At 37.7% G+C, this 21,069-nt stretch overlaps 1 protein-coding gene across 1 annotated transcript in view; it reads right to left on the bottom strand.

The window, feature by feature from the left end:
• The window catches only part of piwil1 (piwi-like RNA-mediated gene silencing 1), a 33,792-nt gene that overhangs the window by 7,903 nt on the left and 4,820 nt on the right, over positions 1 to 21,069 (bottom strand). Inside the window, exons 3-9 of the mRNA XM_065247325.2 lie at positions 3,083 to 3,173; positions 2,892 to 3,000; positions 2,466 to 2,594; positions 2,016 to 2,230; positions 1,796 to 1,917; positions 837 to 917; positions 552 to 749 (exon numbers count right to left, since the gene is read on the bottom strand). Of these exons, the coding sequence (XP_065103397.1) occupies positions 552 to 749; positions 837 to 917; positions 1,796 to 1,917; positions 2,016 to 2,230; positions 2,466 to 2,594; positions 2,892 to 3,000; positions 3,083 to 3,151 (923 nt within the window). The 5' untranslated portion in view covers positions 3,152 to 3,173. The remainder of the gene's footprint in view (positions 1 to 551; positions 750 to 836; positions 918 to 1,795; positions 1,918 to 2,015; positions 2,231 to 2,465; positions 2,595 to 2,891; positions 3,001 to 3,082; positions 3,174 to 21,069) is intronic.

The following is a 21,069-nucleotide window of genomic DNA, read 5'->3' as shown; positions in this document are numbered from 1 at the left end:
GACCCCGTGTAACATTCCCACCACTGACATTGGGCAAAGGATTCATCATTTGTGCTTGGTGTATAGCTACACTTTCACTTTGCCAGCTGCACGATTGCAAAGCAGGGGCGCGTCTGAATCGTGGTCACTAAATGAATCACCAGCATCTTCTGAAGGCAGATATTCCCCTTCAGAATCATTGTCAGCGAATATAAGACCCAACACTTCATTGCAGGTAAGCTTTTTTGATGCCATTATATGATCATGTATTGAAAAAACTCGCTGAGGTTATCGCTCTGATAAAATGACTCACTTGCATACTAGCTATGCTGTTGCGCACTTCAATGCGCACTTGCTCTAAGAGTTTGTATAGAAGCATGATGTTTTTCGGAGTCGGGTATAAAGTATGACATGTCTGCCATCTAGTGGAGGGGGCGGATGAACGAAATTTGACACCCTATGTGACAAAATCGGCAGTTACATTCAGTGACGCATCTTGTCGACAAAAGTCGACCGTGGCGCCTAGAGGGTTAAAACATCATATGTGGGTGTAAAATATGTGCTAAATTTACTTAGTGAGGACTATCAGGCCCACAAGCTCCTTGGTGCAAGCTTCAGGGAAGCGTTGGTCTCCACACTGCTGTCTCAGACTGTACATGAAGTCAAGAACCGTCTCACTGCGCAGGACCTTGTGGCTCACATCCGTGCACAGCATGATACTGGACTCATACTGAAGAATGGTGGTCACAAAACCAGGCCAAATGGTCAGCCTGTAAACAATCAAGACAGTGTTTAATTCATGTTTGACAACAGCTGGAAAACATGTGCACACACAAACAATGCTTTGGTTTTAAAACCTGTGTTGGGGAATGTTGAACGGATCATCAGGATTGTAGTAATGGCGACCAATCTGCTGCATGTTCAGCATCCTCAGCATTCTACAACAGAAAATCAGCAGAAGTTAAAGGACAAGTTCGGTATTTTAGACTTAAAGCCCTGTTTTCAGATTGTTTATGGTCAAATAGAATGGTTTTGACTGAAATTTCGACATTTTCGGTTGCCCTGAGAATTTTCGCGTGTTTGTGTTTTAGCTCAGACCTCTACAATAGGTTTAATGGTGCACTGGAACAATCCTTCCTAAAATGCATTAAACTTTCGTTTACAAAGACGTGAAACTCACCGAGTGGTCAGGGGTGTTCACTGATATGCTCACACAAAAATCGCTGCAAAAGATGCTTTCCAACAGCTGTTTTAGCATTCGTTGTTAACTTGTGGACCTATTTCCCCAAACGCCTCACACCCGTACATTCTTCCGCTTAGAGCTTGAATAATAAACACTCCAGCCCAGGTGGTGGCGCTAATCCGCCTTTGCCAATTGCAAGAATAGAAACAAAGTTCCCGGCGCGGAGTAATACCGTACCTCACAGGACGTCTAATACAGTCAATGGAGTTGGTAAAAACTACGATAAAACCTGTTGGAATGCGTCTTTTGGAGCGATTTTTGTGTGAGCATACCAGTGAACACCCCTGACCACTCGGTGAGTTTCACGTCTTTGTAAACGAAAGTTTAATGCATTTTAGGAAGGATTGTTCCAGTGCACCATTAAACCTATTGTAGAGGTCTGAGCTGAAACACAAACACGCGAAAATTCTCAGGGCAACCGAAAATGTCGAAATTTCAGTCAAAACAATTCTATTTGACCATAAACAATCTGAAAACAGGGCTTTAAGTCTAAAATACCGAACTTGTCCTTTAAATATACCACTTAATTTACATCACCATTAAAATGTGGCATTATGCTGCTGCAAGGATTACCTCCTGAAGAGGATATTGTAAAACTGCAGGCATACAGGAGATGATGGAGGAAGCTCATTGGTCAGTGTGAGTGTGATCTCAACCTTCTCTCCATGCCTGGTCTCACTGCACAGGATTGTCTCCTAAAATAAAGCAATCTGTCATCAACCAACGTATTCACACCATATGCATTTACTGGTTCCAAAAATCACCAAATCACAGACAATCATCTTAAACATACAGTGTTGTGCAGTTTGTTAGGGAGAAAGAGAATGGCTCCATCAAAGGTGTGTGCTTTGCCCAGAGTCTCCTCATGCTGGAAAAGCAAAGCCGAGCGTAAGCGGCGGGACTCCATAGCTGGCTTAAAGTCCACATGGTACTGATAAAGAGCCCACAGAGGCCGAGATAGCAAACGCATGAAATTAGCTCTCAACTCGATTGCAGTGCCCGAAACACCTGTTAAAAACATAACGTTTGTGTCAAATTCAGTATTACGGTAAATAATTGCACTTACAGCTGAATATAGTCACACATTAGCAAGCAAAATCAAAAGTGCAGTAAACATACAGTATAAGTATACACATACTCTTCCTTCTACAAATGGCATATTTGTAGTATATTGAAAAATATGTATGCCAAATAAATCCGAACAAAACTTATAAAGTCTTATTTGTTATCAGTTTGAAGTTACCTGATTTGGAGTCTTTCACATGTTCCATAAGCTGGCGAGTGTGAACGCCTGAATCATGTAAATCCCGCCTGCGGCCACCTCTTTCCCCGATCTTTACCTGCTGAAAACCTGCAGAGATCTGGACCATCGCTGAAAAGAAAAAGTACAATAATGTTGGGATATTATAGGTGAAACACTACACTGACCATTCTAATAAAAGTATTAAAACCCATGAATCTATAGCACTGAAAAAAGCGAGCACAAATATTTTTAATATATAGTAGTCAACATTTGAAGTGGATCAAAAACATTCATCAAACTTGTCCTAAGACAAGAACGGGTACTGGGTATTGGTTTTAAGACAACTTTTAGGAAAGGTTTTGATCCACTTCAAATGTTGACTAGTGTAGTTTCTAATGAACTTCATGTCTTGGCTTTCATGTTCACCTTCTGCAGATAGAGCTCCAGGTGCAGTTCTCTGTCTCCCTCTACCCACCAGTTCTCCTTCAGATGAAGGCAAAAGGGGTTTTGCAGCCTCTTGTTTTTCAGGTGGTTGCTGCAATCGAATTATAAAACGTTTATGTCTGTAGTTTATTTCATGCAATTCACTACAATTACAAGACAGGATAAACCCTTACTGGGCCCGGCGCAGCAGCCTCCTGACCACGGCCTCTGCCTCGAGATCTTGCTCTTGCTCGGCCCGTCATTTTGGTGTTTCTTTTTTAAACTCTGTAAAAAAAAGAAAGAGAGGTTAATTAGTGTAGCCGCAATTCAAAGATCATTATGTAATATTTGTACAATTTAATTCAATTTTTTTTATTTGTAAACAAAAACTCTGTTTGGATTTACTCAACCCACTGGCATTGACTTTTTCCACAAAAGGAAAAAAAAAAAACAGGAATAAATTTTCTTAAAAGTTAATTTATAATCCTTTTACGGTAGTTAACTAACACTAGGTTGAATTACTGAATGTGATGTAACAAATGCATACCGATAATGCTTTTTTATGAACAGTGTTGCTAAGTGATTTTTATGTTTCGTTTACACCAGCCGCGGTAGGGCCGGCAAAAACGCACTATTTGCGCGTAGTTGGACGCTTGAACATTTGAGTTCACTCGCTTCATATGCGTGTGAAATTCCAGTCATTCGAGAAATTCACCCGGAAATCCGCATCATGGGAGGGGCTTCTGCGACTCCACGGAGAGTCTGCCACTCCGCTCGCTTCCTGTCACCACTACAGCAAGGTACTGATTGGTTAACGCAGCGCGGAAATCCGCCGAAGTTCAGATTTTTCAACTCACGCGTTTCCCACGGCAATGGTCAATTCGCGCGGAAGGATAATAATCCGTGTGTAATCGTGTCTTTGCATTGACTTAACATGTAAATCACCCGCACTTGCCGCCTCTACCGTGGCTGGTGTAAATGCAGCATTAGTCTTGATTGCCAGGTGATGCAGTATTTTCAGTTTTATGAAAAGGACTGTAGGCTAAAGCTTTTAATTTTAATACTTTATTCCGAGTCACATTCATATCCTGAATTTATACTTAGAATGCTTATCAATTTCATGTGACGTCACGCTGGAGGATAATAGAGTGCTGTCTTCTGTTGTTCACAGGTTAAAAAGAAAGTGATTTCTTTTGTTTAGCCCAAATACTGAATTGTTGTCCAATAAGGAGACAAGCCTGAGCTATGCTCCTAAAAAATGGCGTCAAGTGAAGAAAAACCATAAAGTACGATTTTTTTGGACACAAACACGTTGCCTTTGTTCCCAGTGTGGGGAAATAATAGTAAACACTTATCTTTACAGAGACCACTAAATATTTATGGTAACCTTCAGAATTGATGTATTAGAAAACAGGTTGGTTAAGGTTTTTAAGATATTTCATAATAAAGATTTATAATTATAAATGGGGATATGCATGAATAGTTGAATTTTTGATCTGCAATAATAATTTGAATTGAAAAAAAAAAATGCTATTCAAATTTTTGTTTATAATGCGTCACTGCCACATTAAGGCTACTGCTCATTTAATGCTTTTCACTTCATCTGCACTGTTTTTCACAGACTTTAATGTAAAATATACATAAAAATAAATTTGTATGTATATCTAATTGTTTTGGCCATTCAGATTGCATGCTAATTTAAGTATTTAGAATTTTTATGCCGGGTCCGTTTCTGGCCACCGGCTCATGTGTTATTTAGACGTGCTTATTCGTCGCATTAGTGCATCATGAGAGATGTTACCTTTCTGTTATATAGCGTACTTTATTTAGTTGATAACGAGACATATATGGAGAATGAAACAAAACTGAGAAAATGTATTATATGCGGTGCTCTGTGCTGGCATTATTGTAGTTAGTAGAACAGGTTTTCACCGGAGTAGGTGGGTTAAATATGGTTGTCTTTCTTCACAAAATCATGTCCAACTAAATAAAGATATTCATATACCGACTGTGCAGTCTGTTATGTAGCCTCTATTTTTTTGTTTTCTCCGGGCTTTCACTTGGTGTTTAAATTCTATTTACATGATAATAGCATACATTATGTCAAGTCCTCAAACTTTAAACTTTGCTTGGGTTTGGGATGTAATATTTGCTATAATATCAATTCTGTTGTACTGAATTACAACAGTACAAAGATTTGTCTTCGCTCTGCTCAGGGTTTTAACACCATTTTTCTGTAGGCTAATTTTTTTGCAATGTTTCAAATTAAAAAAATTGGAAATGAATGGAAAGTTATGTTATGTGGCATCATTCTCATTGCTATATCATATTTTGCAAAAAAAAAAGATATGAAGCATAATTGCAATAGTTTTGATGAAATTTTGACCTGAAGCTGTATTTTAGGAACTGGAGTCTATTAGCACTCTGCAACTTACCCAACTTTGGTCAAATTCAGCTACTTCTATTTTAAAGGTTTTCTCCTTGTAGAACAGTGGTATTGAATTTGTGCTTAGACCAAACTTTATTGTACTGTCTCTCCTGGGAGAGCCCAATGTAAACTGCTGCCTTCTTGTCCTGCAACTCCCCCTAGTGGGTCATGGGACTAAAAACTATGGATTGCTAACCTTCTTTCTGTATTTGTCTAAAATTAACAAATTTTATCAATAAATTATTTTTTATAATAATAATTCCTAGTACAATGGGAGTGCAAAAATTAGTATTTTTAATCACATCTTTTATATTGCTGTTGGGTGACGTTGTGTCACTTTTGAGGTTTGCTTTTGTTGTAACTTAACAGACACTGAACTGAAATGTTCACAATACATGTAAAAACATTGATTAAAGACAAAAATAGAGTGGTCCTTTACATTTAGTATTTTTACAGTCTAAATTACGTAATATTTCTACATCCACGTCTACATTAAATAAGTTGTGATTATAAAAAGTTTTTTTTTTTGCATATTACATGTAGACAACATGCTTTAAAAAATAACAATCAGTTTCTCATCATATATGTGTTTCGTTTAGACAGGTGGTTTGTGTGTAATGTGTGATACATTTTAATTAAGGGTGGGACCATCATGATTCGATTCAGAATCAATTCTAAGCGTTCCAATTCGAATAAGAATCAAACAGATACTCAAAAATACACGTTATAATTTACAGTACAAATATTTCGAGTATCCCTTAATTTCATTTTAAGAACTAAGATTGTCCCCTATATTCCTCTGCTAAAGTTGGCAAACCTAGACCAAAGACCTCGTTCATTTGTATCATTTCGAAATGTACAAGATTGCAAAAGAATTTTAGAAAAGCGAAATATACTGTGAAATGCAAAGTCTTTATTAGACTCATATTAGAACATAACACGCACGTGGTTTGAGGCGGAAAGGCCACGTGACCTTACAGCCAGACGATGGATTCATCACTAATTTAACGTTAGTTCAAATAATTTAACGGTTAAATCGTAACCCATTGACTTAAATACTAATACGGTTAACTTACCTTAAATTTTAGCAGTACACTTTATATTATCCCAGCATAAGCTAAAAACCAATCACCAACCGAATTTATCTAACGTTAGAATGTCTTGAGGCTTGGTCTAGTTTGTACAGGCCTAACTTTTTAATCCCTACCGAACGAAAACCTTTAGAGTTTTTTTTGCAAATCATCAGTAATTTTTAAAAAAACTTTAATACTTGTAACGTATAACGTTACATATGTTTTAACTTACCTTAAAACTACGAAGTCTACAGAACTAACGTTACTAAATTAAGTTAATAGCTCGATTGACGAGGTAATTAACAAACGGATAACACTTATTTCATTATTTAAGCTTTAGAAACACTTTCACATAAATAAATGCAAACATTTATGTACAAATCCTCCACACAATCAATCACAACCTTACCCTTCCTTCCAAAAAGACCAAATGAGGTTCAAATTAATTGCAGGCAATCCGTTAACCTGACTTCACTTGTATCCCTCCGCTGCTTAATGGAGTAATAATCTTTATAACTTTCTGTTTTTCACAATTGTTCATGATATAAAATGTTCATGTAGAATTGGTTTATTTTATAAAATAAACTGTTGTTTTAAAGAAACATATATCGATGCAAAAGGATGGTTACCCAAAATACTAAACTATTTTATTCGGAAGGATACACACCTGTCTCAGCGGGAGTAGTGTTCCAGTGACGATTTAGGTTATTATAGTTCACAACTCACCACCAGATGTCGCTCAAACACAGGACACAATATGGCACAGAGGTAATGCTAACTAAATGCAAAATAAACTATCTAATATTATCAGATTTTTTATTTTATGAACACACATTGGGATATTAAAAGTGTACTGGCAAGTATCTGCACTATAACACGGGTGTTTCCACACTGTTTCTAACCAATCTGTAAAGCTAAAGGAAAATATTTGTTAGCAGTTTCGAGGCCACAATATATTTTGTAAAGTTTGTAGCCCAAACAAGGAAACTTAAGTTATGATAAAATTATGAAAAAAAGTGGGATAGTATCACTAAAATATGTGGACTACTGTAGATGTTCAGTGTGATTGGTTGTGTTTTAGTTAAGAGACGTTCATAAAACATACCATGGTTTTGCTGAATTTGGTTTTATAAAGAAGTGTTTTTATTTACAGTTTTTCAGTTGCATAGCCTACAGATGCATTGAGAGTCATAGTAACCAGTGGCATATGTCTCTATCAGAAATATGAAAAGGATGTAAACACAGCCAAAAGTGCACCAACACATAGGCTACTTATTTTTATTCTGACCCCGTGAACCATGCATAACAGACCAATATGCAAACCACATAAGTCCCCTTTTGTACAGGCAGTGGGTAACCCTTAACGTACAAATGATGGCAGTGCCCTATTTGCTGAAAAAGCAAAAAAACGAACGTTAAGTTTGTTGTTTGAGACTTGTGATTATTTCCTAGAATAACAAATTGCAATACCCTTTTAATAAAACTGTAATATAAGGGAGGCTTAATAGATACCACATTGCATTATACTGGATGTTCTTTTTGTCGGATCCTCTGCTCTCTGTTGTTCATCAAGCCTGTGAAAGTTATATCTGCTAGGCAAGACAGATTTAAACCAGCTTTTCTCATCCCGCAGTGCAAAAACGTCTGTTTGCATCAGCCATCATTTGTTTTGATTTAAACTAGATCAGAAAAAAAGATCAGAGATGTACAAAAACAGGCTTTGACACAAATACTCCAAGCTTGTTTTTCTCATTTCTATCATACTCCAAAAAATTCCCAGCACATGTCAAGAGAGCTCTGCCATAATATATTATGTTTTTGCGGCTGTAATATTTGCTTGGTTTTGCTTTGTGAGCTCAGATTTGAGACACAGGACTAATGAATGTAGGCGGCATAAATGCAGATTTGGGCCCGGTGATGTTTTGATGCATTCATGTGTTGCATCATTGCATTTAAAGCTGCTTTTCTCTTCAGCCTGCTTTTATTTTGATCATTTCGCTTTTTTATTTTTACACTTCCATCTGTGGCACTGTGAGATCTGACACAGAATACTGCACAGTGCACACATCATTTTGAGTATAATAAACATTTCATTAGCTAATTTAATAAAAGCGTTAACTTTGAATGTTTTTTGTTTTACTTGAAAATGCATTTACACTTCCTAGCGCCGTACTGAATCTCAACATTTGTTTTTTTTTATATAAGCGCATCCATCTGTAGGCCCCCATTTTCCAGATTTTGTCCTTTCTTGTTGCTTTACTCAGACTTTGATGAAATATTAATGATTCAAATGTTATCTCTTTTTCTTTCTCTTTCAGCTCCTCTAACTTCCTACTGTTCCCTTATCTTTCCGACTGTGAACTTTGCACCTTAAAGGGCATTGAAGGCAGATCTACGACTGGCTTTCGTGACATGATCTAACAATGATCAGCGATTCGGCCAAAGTAAGATCAGATTCTCATTTTACCTGCACAACAATGACTTTTTAACCGAAGATATTTCTAATCATTTCGGAAGAGATGAAACAAAACATAAAACTTATAAGTGTAGCTTTACACAAAATGAAAAAGGCAGATTATCGAAATGAAGTCTCATTCTTTTGATTTGAGAGATATCATCGGTTCATTTTTATTCTTCATCTTCCAAAAATAGGATCATGATTAAAATATAAAACATTTCATGCATATATCAAGAAAGGTGATTAAAAGAAGACATTTCAAAATAGAAATTTATAGCATTTCTAAATACAAACTCTGTATTATCTACAGAGGTCTAGAAGGGTGTTCCTATTCTTGTAATGAGTAATGGGTGTGTTTTGGGCATAATATGCAATAAACCAATAAGAGTATCATCTCCCACCTGTTTAAAAGCCAGTTGCGCTCAGGCCATGGCGAATTTCCCTAAATATTACTTTAGCTGGATTTAACAGACTAATCAAGTAATAGACAATGATTGTTATCAGATACAGTACTGTTGCCACCAATGCATTATGTACATGCCACCAATGCATTGTACACTATCACTGCATGGTTATTTGTTGATTGTTTGTGGTCTGTATCTTTCGCAGTAAAATGTGATGTATGGTTACTGGAAAAACATCTCTCTAGTTTTTGGCTAAAAGACAAAGACATGGACACATACATTTTATTTGATGCTCATAATTAAAATTGTCACATTTTTAGTGCGAATCCATTTTTCCTGTTCCTAATCCTTATTAAAATCCTCTATGCTCAAATAAGTGATCCACAACCTCTAACAGTAGGGAGGAAAGCTATGGAACAGGGGCCAAGTTTGCCAGATAAGACTCCTTTCCTTTAATCTGGAAAAAAAACACGAAATTAGTGCATTATCTTCATGCCGAACAGCAATGACCGACATGAAGGGTCTTCTTTGAACGAATAAGTGGAAACAAATGGCCTTTGAGATAAAAATCCTAGTAGCTGATGACTACAATGGACACTCATAATATGTCCAAGTTCAGTCAATTCACCATGTCCTCGCTGTGTGGAATGAAATGACTCGGCTTTGATTGATGTTAGCGTGACCTCAAAAGCAATTTTTTTATTGAAGTTGCCTGTAATATTACAGTAATTGTAAGCCACCTGGAGGAAAAACATTTGTTTTGAATATATCACATGACATTTACACTGTATGTAGAGATAACAAATATAAAGTCTAAACATTACTGTTTATGAGTATCTGTTCTTTTATAAATACACATAAATGCTAATTATTAAATATCATCTTTCCTTCATAAAAAATATGAGTGTACACTATTTTAAAGATACAATTTTACATTAATATGCATTTTACATTTTGATCTTTGCATTAAACACACTTGACAATAATAATAATAATGTGCAGTTCAAATTACGACTATTTCAAGAGAAAAACATAAATATTAATAAACAAACTGAATAAACTTCTACATATGAATGCAAAGCTGATCTAGGAAATATTCTTATTTGTAACATTTTAACGGTGCATTCCGATAGCAATGCTAACAGCCAGAATGAGGATGAGACTGATCAGTTAAGACACATTTTGGATATCACTGCACATTAAAGGTGTCAGTCCGATTAGCAACGCTCAGGTTTGAAGAAAGTTCAAAAATAACCTGCGCTTACTGACAGACCTAAACTGTAATCTCCTCTGTGTTATAGCAGCTTCAGACAGCTCCACTTTCATATTTCTGTGTACTTCAGCTAATGAAAATGACCTGCTGGCTCTTACCACTAGGGGGTGGATTTCTATGTGGGTTCTACTTACAGATAAGCCAATTATTAGTCTCTGTGGTTCACCTACGGAAATGTTTTTAGATTACATGTTCAAACAAAAGACAAGCCCACTTCCCCACATATATCTCTAGTGTAGACAGAGGTGTTTTCTTGGCAAATGATGCTTCCTTCACTTGATAAAACAGATCAAGGCAAGGCACCACTGTGCCCGTTGTGCCATGTGGGCAAGCATAAGGGATAAAGCTGAGAATAGGGGAGCAGAAGATAAACACAAGTTAAGGTCAGTCTATAACCTGGTGTTCACGGAAGTGTCTTGTTTATTCTGAACCTAGATGAGTTTTAATGAAATCTGAGCTCTGTGTTGTTGTTAAAAGTTCTGCCAGCAGACGATAGGGGCGGTCAGGCTCTTACTTTTGGATAAGAGTGCCTACATCCCTCAGGAGATAAGAAACACAGGCTTAAAGGGGCCATGTCACAAGACTTCTTTAAGATGTCAAATTAATCTTTGGTGTCCCCAGAGCACGTAAAGTTTTAGCTCAAAATACCATATAGATAATTTATTATAACATGTTAAAATTGCCACTTGTAGGTGTGTGCAAAAATGTGCCGTTTTGGGTGTGTCCTTTAAAATGCACATGATCACAATGATGGTGGTTTGTTGAAATTGAAACTCAATTGTGCTGTGAATTATTTTCTCTCTGCACTAAATGGCAGTGCTGTGGTCGGATTAAGGGGTGGTATTATTATTATAAGAGCTCCTTATGACATCATAAGGAGAGCCAAATTTCAACGACCTATTTTTTCATGTGCTTGCAGAGAATGGTTTATAAAAACTAAGTTACTGGGTTGATCTTTTTCACATTTTCTAGGTTGATAGCAGCACTAGGGACCCAATCATAGCACTTAAACATGGAAAAAGTCAGATTTTAATGCCATGGCCCCTTTAAAAAAAAGTTGTTTTGAGAGAAAAAAGAAAGTGAATGAGCATGAGCATCTTTTCATAAATGTGAATTCGCAAGAGGTATTCCATGTAAATGTATTGCATTTTCATAAAAAACGACATGCTATTTATTTATTTATTGTTAGGTTTAAGTAATAAGAAAACAAAAATAGTTGAAAATAAAGACGTTAAAAAACGTATTCTAATGGTTTTTACTCAAAAGTTGGCTACAGCCCTGATTTGGGTTAAAAGTTTACATATGTTTTGGGATCATTGTATTTTGAAGGTGAAATAGCTCAGCTGTGTTACTCTTCATACCCCGTATGTTTTAATGTTGGAGACAAATGCATAGAGACACCTGTTCCGATTCAAACTTATAAGAAAGAGTCATGTGAGCATCATTTCAGCTCATGCTTGGTGAGTCTAATGTAAGCAATGGCCAAATTAGTCCCTATCCATCCTGGGATCTCTAAGCTCAAATAGAGGCCCACATGCACAAACATTAGGTTACTCCGCTGTTGTTCTTTTGTGCAGAGGGGCAGGAGTGAGAGTTTTTAGTTAGGATGGGGGTCTCATGTTGACCATAGCGGAGCCCCGCCGTGCCCCCCTTCTCTCGCTTGTTCCCCCCACGCTGAGCAGGGAAGCTATGTGATCTTTTTTCAAAGTCAACAAAAGAGTGAAGACACAGCTGGGCGGCAGAGGGGAACAGAGGAACGGAGCGTAGCAACAGACTCCTGCTGGGGAAACTGGGACTGAACTACGCGACCAATTCACATGAATCAACTGTCAGAAGGATTGTTTAGGAGCTTTGTGTACAGCAGGAGATAGTTTGATTCATTTTGATTCATACGAAATGACTCGCTGGATTCTGTGACTTGATTTATGGTTCATGAGGGCACCTTTCTCATCTTTAATCAATTGTGGCTTCTTGGTGTGAATTAATATGTTTGTACTTGTAGTGTTGAAAAATATTCAGTTCTTCTGGCGTTTAACAGATTCTGCCAACAAAGCGGTATTTCTGAATGGCCTGAGGCCGGGATTAAGTGGATTTAAAGCGAAAGTTTTTGATTATCAGAGGTGGCATTTAGTGGCATTTGCTTTTGAGCTTTTCAATTAGCATTTTTGCAGAATTGGCCTGAATTTAAAATAATCACCTACCCACATACTTAAATGTAAAATGATAAAAATTTCTTATTTTTACAAAAACGTTGTGCTACACACTTTATATAATTTTTAAATAAATGTGATAATGCAGTTTTGGACACACCGGTGGGTCCGGAAAGTTAAACCCCAATATTTAGTGAAATATATAAGTGTTTGAAAATACTGAGGATCACTTCAAATGTTCTCAGAGGTCTGTGTTTGATATGCTTCATGTAACTTTTAAGTACATATTCAAAGACACCTGTACACACACAATATGGTTTGGATGATTTATGAATTTTCCTTTACTAGCAAGGGCCACCTGAAAGTACTCGTGTATAAGTCACTTTTTGACATGTTTGACAATATTTGTAAAGATCTTTTCAACACACCCAATGAATACCTTGCCTTCCATAGTATGACAGAAACTGGTTATGCATTGTTGGAGAAGCATGTAAAGTTAAAGGTGCCAAAGAATGAATTGAAAAATATTGTTAAATTGTTCTCTGATATCTACATAGAAAGCATGTGGCTTTATTAAGTGCAAAAATTATCTAGATACAATAACATGTCCATTTACAACCCTAGAATTTGCCTTTAGAATAAAATGGCCTGTTATAACCTTATTTGAAAGGGTCATGAATAATAAAGTTGAGCTATGTTCTGATTGGATGTTTCTCAGAGCAGTTCAGTTCACTAGCTCTGTGTGTGTGTGTGTGTAAACAGACCTTGGGCCCTATTTTAACGATCTATAGGCGGCGTATGGTCTAAAGCGCACGGCGCACGGTCTAAAAGGGCGTGTCCGAACCCACTTTTGCTAATTTATCAACAGAAAGCGCACAGCCTAAAAGGGTTGATCCTATTTTTGTAATGGGTAATGGGTGTGTTTTTGGTACAGGTGAAGCAGCTCTTTACGCCTTCTAACGTCTCATAATCGGTCCTTATTTATGTCCGAGAGACGTAGTAATAATCTTTAACATTTGAATGCTTTAATTGTTCATATTTAAAAGCTTTTTTGTGCTGCTGCGCATCCATGTGTGTGATAAGCAACCCCACGTTGTCGTCCCGTTTATAGGCACATATTACTAATGCGCACATTAAATAACAAAAACACTACTGCGCCATAGACTTTAGACCAGTGGCCGGCTGCATAAACATAGCCCTGACGTTAAGACTGCGTCTTAAGAATGATTCTGATTAACTAGCAGTTAGTTAGGGCTAATCAGTCGTATTATTTGTATTTAAATTAAACCAATCTACGTTTCTATGTAACATAAAACTTTTTTGAAAAAAATTAATGACTAACTTTTAAGACTAGTCTTTAAGGTTTATGCAACCGGCCACAGGTTTTAGTTGGTCAATGGCGTAGTCTATTTTAGATGCCTCAAAATAACAACACACCAACATTGCCCCTGAACACACCTCGTTTTCAGACCAGAACGCCCATGGGCGCAAAAATGGGCGCAAATGCATTTGCTATTTAAACAACCTAGCGCTAAACGTGAAAATGATCATTGCGACGGGTTAAACTAGCAAAAGACACTTGCGTCACGCATTGCACTGCATTGCGCAGGGTGTATGATAGAGCCCATTATGTTTGAATCTGTATTAGATGAGGATACAGATTTTAAGTAAGGATCAATTATTCTCCGATAGTTAATGGATGTTTCTGAGTGGTACGTTTGTATTTTTCAGTATGTACCTTGGCCTGTTTTCCAGCGGTCATGCATGCACGAGGTTTACATAAGAAGGAAACGATCGTGTTTAAGGCTCACGATATGTCATTACCATGTACAGAACTCTTATTATTCGTCCATGCCTAGATAAATACAGTATTACATTCTACAGCACCTTTAACGTGCATCTTCTCCGAGTCCAAATGATGACTTTAACAAAGGCGTAGGATGAATGAGCTGTAAGGACACAGGCTAAGGCCAGAAGAGGAAACAGTGTGGGAGAGAACAGAGAAAGGCCACAGAGAAGTGAGCATCAAAGACAGTGGATCTCAGCGTGTTCCTGTAGCACTGTATGAACTCTACACACAGTAAAACCCCTGTGTGCAGACACATACCACCCATCTCCTCTGGACACCAGTAATTAAAACCATCTCTTTTACCACCCCACGCAGCGTCTCATTAAAAACCCTTCAGTTTTTTATTGTTCCATTGCTTTACTCATACTCTCCCATTGATGTGAGTTAAAGATGGGACTGCCTGTTTGTCCAAACAATGGAAGACAGATGCAGGTTTCAATTTAGCATCACTTGTTTCATTCAGTATAGCAACTGTAATGTCAAATAACGTACACGCCCCAAAAACAAACTAGTTTAATGCCTGACATGGATGAAACAACTCATCTTAGGCTCATCTTATCTCACTTTTGCTCCACTTGGCACCCTATAACAGCATCATAACCTGACCCGCTTAACCACTGTGTAGACCATTGCATCTCTCCCAGCCTGGCACATCTACAAAGCGGGCACTCCAGCAGCTTGTATCAGACTGGCACAGGTGTGATAGCTAAAGCGTTTGCCCATTCTCCAGCCCGTGAGCCAAATCAAGCAAGAAACCCAAGCTTTCAGTCCATCACAGCTGCAATGTATAACATGTTGAGAGGCGTGCGAGAGTCATGTGAGGATGGGGGTCTGATTTACATTTTTAATGATACATGGAGACAAAGGTTCAAAGAGAAGCACCGTGGGGCGAGAGTTATGGCTTGATGTTGCTAAATTCAAGATGTTCCTGAGGCTAAATATTAGAGTTATGGTTTTGAGTGAATCGTGAGCACATGCATGTATGTTTATGCAGGTCACAGAGGGGATAAATGAATGTCTCATTTAATACAATGGCTTCTTATTGCTACAGTGACATTGCCAGTTAGTGTTTCTTACTGTTTTCTAAACAGGTGGTTTGCCATGATTCATATCAGAAGCCTGCTGTTTTTCCCAGGTTACACCTTTGAAAGTAAAGGTGCTACACAATGCCTTTATTGAGACAGGACAGTGAAAGTGAGACATGCAGTATTACTCATCATGGCGGCACCCATTGGTTGTTCAGAGAAACTTGTGGATAAGAAACTGTCTTGATAATGTTCCTATGAGACTAACAATCCAACTCTCTGTCTTTCTCTCTTTCTCAGAAGATAAAAACGAAGCCACAAGCTGGTTCGCTGCCAAACGCAAAGTAGCGAGCAGCTAGCTAACCGACTCTCTCTCTCTTTCTCTCATCCTCTCTTTCCATCCTCGTTTTTTCTTTGAGAAAGCCTTTGAAGTTAGCAGGGGGGCCTGCGCTCTCGCAGTGATGGTAACGCATGATACTTTAAGCGATTCTTTTTCATCCATGCTAGCTTAATGAAAGATTAATAGGCTTGATATTTTCCTTGTTTATGTTTTATTTAAAAAGTAAGCTGTGGTCCTTGGAACCTGTTAAAACGCTTCTTGGCAGACGCAGTAATGATTTTAGGAATCTGAGGGTATCTCATCTTTGTGGACACCAAATTAAAGTCATAGGTGTTGATTTCACTTTTGTGTGTGTGTGTGTGTGTGTGTGTGTGTGTGTGTGTGTGTGTGTGTGTGTGTGTGTGTGTGTGTGTGTGTGTGTGTAGGAGGGTAATGCTATAGCCCCTTTTGGCACAGCATGTTGATTCCAAAAAACAGATCCTGGGATATGTCCCAGGATCCACTCTGGGATGGGGACCTACAGTAGTTACATTACTGGGATCAGTCCCCTAACATGCCCTGTGAGAACAAAAGGCAAGAACAGTGCTGTAAGGGGTGTGGTGTAGTGATGGCACACACGTGTCGTTGCATGACGTTATCGTGCAACTCTTTAACTCTTTAAATGCAAATCAGTGTTCACAACGAAAAATGTCTGGAAACTGGAATGAAACCGGGTCAGGGAGCTCATTGCTGTTTGGATGGTTTGCCAGCTAAATAGACCAGTATGCACTGTGCTAGTTTAAGATCAAACAGTAAAAAAAGCACAAGCATCACAGGTCATAAGCAATTTTAAGACGTTGTGGAAAAAAATAAAGTACATGATGATATAGGCCATACATTTAACACCTTGATGTCACATGTCTTTTTTGGGATGTGCTCATTTTGAAGAAATAATATTCAGTATTATATTCAGCAGTTCTCATACTGCTACTGAAATTCCCATAGAAATGATCACAATTTGTTCTTTTAGGCAAAGTCAGCTGACTGGCCATCCTTGTAAACCCATATGAAGCTAATAGCAACAGGGCAAAAGCAAAGGCATACAAAAACTCAGTGGTTTGGTGTGTGCCACGCTTTAATGGGTAGGGTACATCCCTTTTAGTACACGTAAGTTATGATATTTATGTATTTGATCAAATTTCATAAAACGGGGGCCTCCCTGGTACCATCTTGCACCTCGCTAGGGGTGCTCGTCCCCTAGTTTGACTCCTGTATTGTATCCGAAGGGCAACCTTCTGATCTCTCTGATGAAGCCAATACGGAAGTGATTTAAACTGCAATTCATAGACTCCAAAAAGGAGTCAATTCCCATAGACCTCCATGAAAAAATGGCTAACTTTACAGTAGAAATTAATATGTTTACTGCCTGGTACAAAATAATTTTTGGTTTGTATAGCTAAGTTTGCCCTTCATGAAAACTGTGAGGGGGTGGATTTTTTGTAACTCATCTATTTAAATGATATTAAGCCTGAAAGTTTTGCATAATTAAGGGAGTGGCCACTTGAGTGACGGTTGAACAGCTACTGCTGTCACTAGAGTCGAGCTAGGCGGGCGTGGTTTCAGCAACCAGTCACCTCTGCTTCACCCACATCCCACCTTTTAACCCATTGTCGGATATCCGTGGGTGATGCACAGTGATGCGTGGCCAAGATGGTGACAGCAGGCACTGCCTACTTTAAGCTTTAAAAACTAGAAACATATGGGTGACGTCACGGACACTACGTCCATCTTTTTTTATAGTCTATGAGTGCATCACAGCTTTACAGAAGCTTCTTTACTTGAAATACGGCTAGCAAAAGGTGCTGCCAATACCACATAGGTCTATGCTATACTGTACATACATTTTTCATTCATCTTAATGGAAGTTTCTTGGCTTTTGCTGGGCCGTCTGAAGAAACATTTTGAAATCTGATTTCTTTGCTCCCTGAACAACAGATATTTTCAGCCAGTCACCTGAGCTGTAAATGTCATGTGACTAATAACTACAAAAATGATGTCATGATAACACCAAACTGTAAAAAGAGAAAATTTGGATCAATTAAAAAAAAGTACTTTAATTGGTAACATTTAAAAAATATTTTTTTCCAACTTTTTCACCTAAAGTGATACTAAAGTACATTTTTTAGGTCATTAAAGTAATTTTTAAGTTGATCCAACTCCTCACTTTTTACCGTGTAGTTAATGGCACCATAAGAATATACACAGTCCTTCACTTACTGTACTAAAAAATGCTGGGTTGTTTCAACCGATGGTTGGGTAAAATATAGACAAACCCAGCCATGAGGTGAGACAACCCAGCATTTTTTAGTGAGTGAGGACAACCCATTTCCAAAATATTTGAATGGTAGGATACATACTGTATCTATATTGGATACAAGATTAATTTAATCTATAAATAAAAATGCATTTTAAATCTGTAATATTTCCAGTTTCTACCAGCAGGGGCTAACAGGGCCTGGGCAACACGCTCACTCCATGGTCTTTGTAAAATAATGATTGACTTTTATTACCTAAAGGCGGGACATTTTCTGCAGTTGCTATACTGTGTTGTCATACTGTGTTGTCAAGTGGTCCGGCTCCTCCTTATGCTATCTCTGACACAATAGCACACAATAGTGGTATTGAGCAGTGTTGATCTGTTTAATAGAAAAGCACATATGCTAAACCAACACCTGTGGACTGCAATGGCATCTTCTACAGAATCTGATATGGCACAACAGCTGAGTCTACAGTGTGTTTAAAATCTTGTCCGTCAAGGTTTACAGTTCAAGCCAACGTTACTCTGAGAAACTGAGAACCAGAATAAAGCGTTCAAATTTCTGTAGAGAACTGAACAGGTGTCCAGTGTGGTGAAATTGTGATATTGAGCAAATAAAACCAAGTTTAAAGTTACATTGTAAGCGCATTAACAATACTTTGAATAAAAAACAAAGCACACTAAATGCAATTTAGTTTTATTGCTTTCATTTAATTGTTTTCCATTTTCATTTGAACAGCTATTAAACTGTCAGTAGTATAAATTACAAAGCTGAAAATGAATGACTGTGTTGTGTGTGTGTGTGTGCAGTGTCCACTGTAAGGAGAAATTAATCAAGTGAAAAATGTGAATAATGAAATCCAGTCACAGATGCCACAGTGGCAGCTGTAAGTCTTTCCTCTTAACCAGTGCCAGCCCTGTGAGTGAAAACTGTGTGTTTGTGTGTGCGTATTTCTGTAAGCGTGTGTTTGTATAAGATACAAAAGGCCACAACATTATGACTTTTCTTTAGTTATTCTTATCGCTATCTCAGGTCTATGTTTTGTTTCTCATTCCTTTTCTCAAGGTTTCTTTCTGCCGTAGTAAGTTTTGTGCACTTTGTGTCACGACCTGTTGAACTGAGGAAGAAAGAGTGAACTATAGGAGGGCGGGTGATGGAGAGTCTAATATGACAGTGATAAAGTGTTGCCTTCTGCATCACACCCTTGATGTGTGTGTGTGTGTGTGCTGTATGTGAATACATACTCGTGTTAGTTTGGAGAAAATTTGTCCCCATAGCCGCAATCTTTCAAAACCTATTTTTAAAGAAGTTTAATTTGTTAGAAAAATTATCTGTATGATTTTTTGGCAAAAAGTTATACTTTGATTTAAGGTATAATTATAGTAAGTAGCTTTATTTGCTAAATGTTTAGCAAAGAATGAAAACAGAAAGTTGCATTAAAATAAAAAAGACACATATATCCACACTGAACTTAAAGACATAACCGAAAAGCAAATGTGCGTGTAAGGATAAGTGTACATTTGTAGGAACAACATTCCAGATAGAGGCATTGCTATTTCAACCTTAGTGACCCTACTCTTGTTAAAAGGTCAAATCCTTGAATATCAATGAACTGGCTCTATCCAGATCGACTCTTTCAAGAAGACCCTAAAACTACCATGCAATCCCTTCTTCTGACCTTTGACCTCCCTGAACTGAACTCTGCTGTCCGATGAGCTCAGGAGCAGGACCTTATTCACAGAGAGATGCTTAAACACAAAATATTAAACACAGAGACAAACATACACTTTTGTGATGCCATAAGTCTGATATTGACCAACACGCGCTGTGCCGGCCTATTGTTTGGCTGCGCATTCAGGAACAGGTGATGATGTTTTTGCACACACTCATTGTTTAAGTTTATTTGATATTTTAACAGAAAACTCTTAAAGCTTAACCAAGTTGATAGTTCCCAACCGTATAAATTTAAAAGTTAAATTAACATAATTAACTGATGCCCCCTGCCCTAATTCCCCCCTGCCTTTAGTATATGCCAACCTGATTTTACAAATTTCTGTGAAATAGTCACGCATTATTTTGCTCAGTTTTTCGTGCCATCGTGACGTATTTCCACCATTTTACATGCCCATGCCATGTATTTCTTTTCCATGTCAGTTTCACATATTGGTTACTCAACTGTTTTTCCTATTTTTAAACTATTGTCGCTTCGGTCCGGGGTTAGATTTGCTGTTTGCGTTAGGAAGTTGTTCTATCCTCAAACCGAAGCGACAATTGGAAGAATAGGAAAAACAGTTGAGTAACCAATACGTGAAACTGACACGGAAAAGAAATGCGTGGCATAGGCCATAAAATGGTGGAAATATGTGACAATGCCACAAAAAAAATTAGCAAAATAATGCGTGACTATTTCACATATTTTGTGAGATCAGGCTGGTATATGCATTAACGTATGCACAAATGTACATGCAGTGATGATTCACGTAATAATAATAATAATTAATAAACAAACAAATAAATAAATATAAAATACACAAATAAACGGCTACAACACACGCACATATGTCATCCCTATTTGCAGTGTTATTGTAGGATTACAGACCTTAAAGCCTAAGACTATTAAAACAGCTGTTTTGTTTAGTGAGTGATGATTTCCTTGTGTGTTTCTATGACGCATGAATGCAACAAGATCAGGATAAATTAAATCTCAATCTGAATACGTATGCTATGTTTGCTTCAATGCATTAGCGTGTCAGCATCTGTGCATACTCATTTGACATTTTGCAGATGATTTATGCGAAACGACTTACAATATTGTTTATCAGTGTGTTCCCTAAGAAATTTTGTTTTTAACATACTCCACCAACTGAGCTGGAGGAACACCCCG

This window comes from Paramisgurnus dabryanus, chromosome 11 (assembly GCF_030506205.2).
Source record: "Paramisgurnus dabryanus chromosome 11, PD_genome_1.1, whole genome shotgun sequence".
In the NCBI taxonomy this organism is placed as follows: domain Eukaryota; kingdom Metazoa; phylum Chordata; class Actinopteri; order Cypriniformes; family Cobitidae; genus Paramisgurnus; species Paramisgurnus dabryanus.
This window is presented reverse-complemented; position numbering and strand designations above follow the sequence as displayed.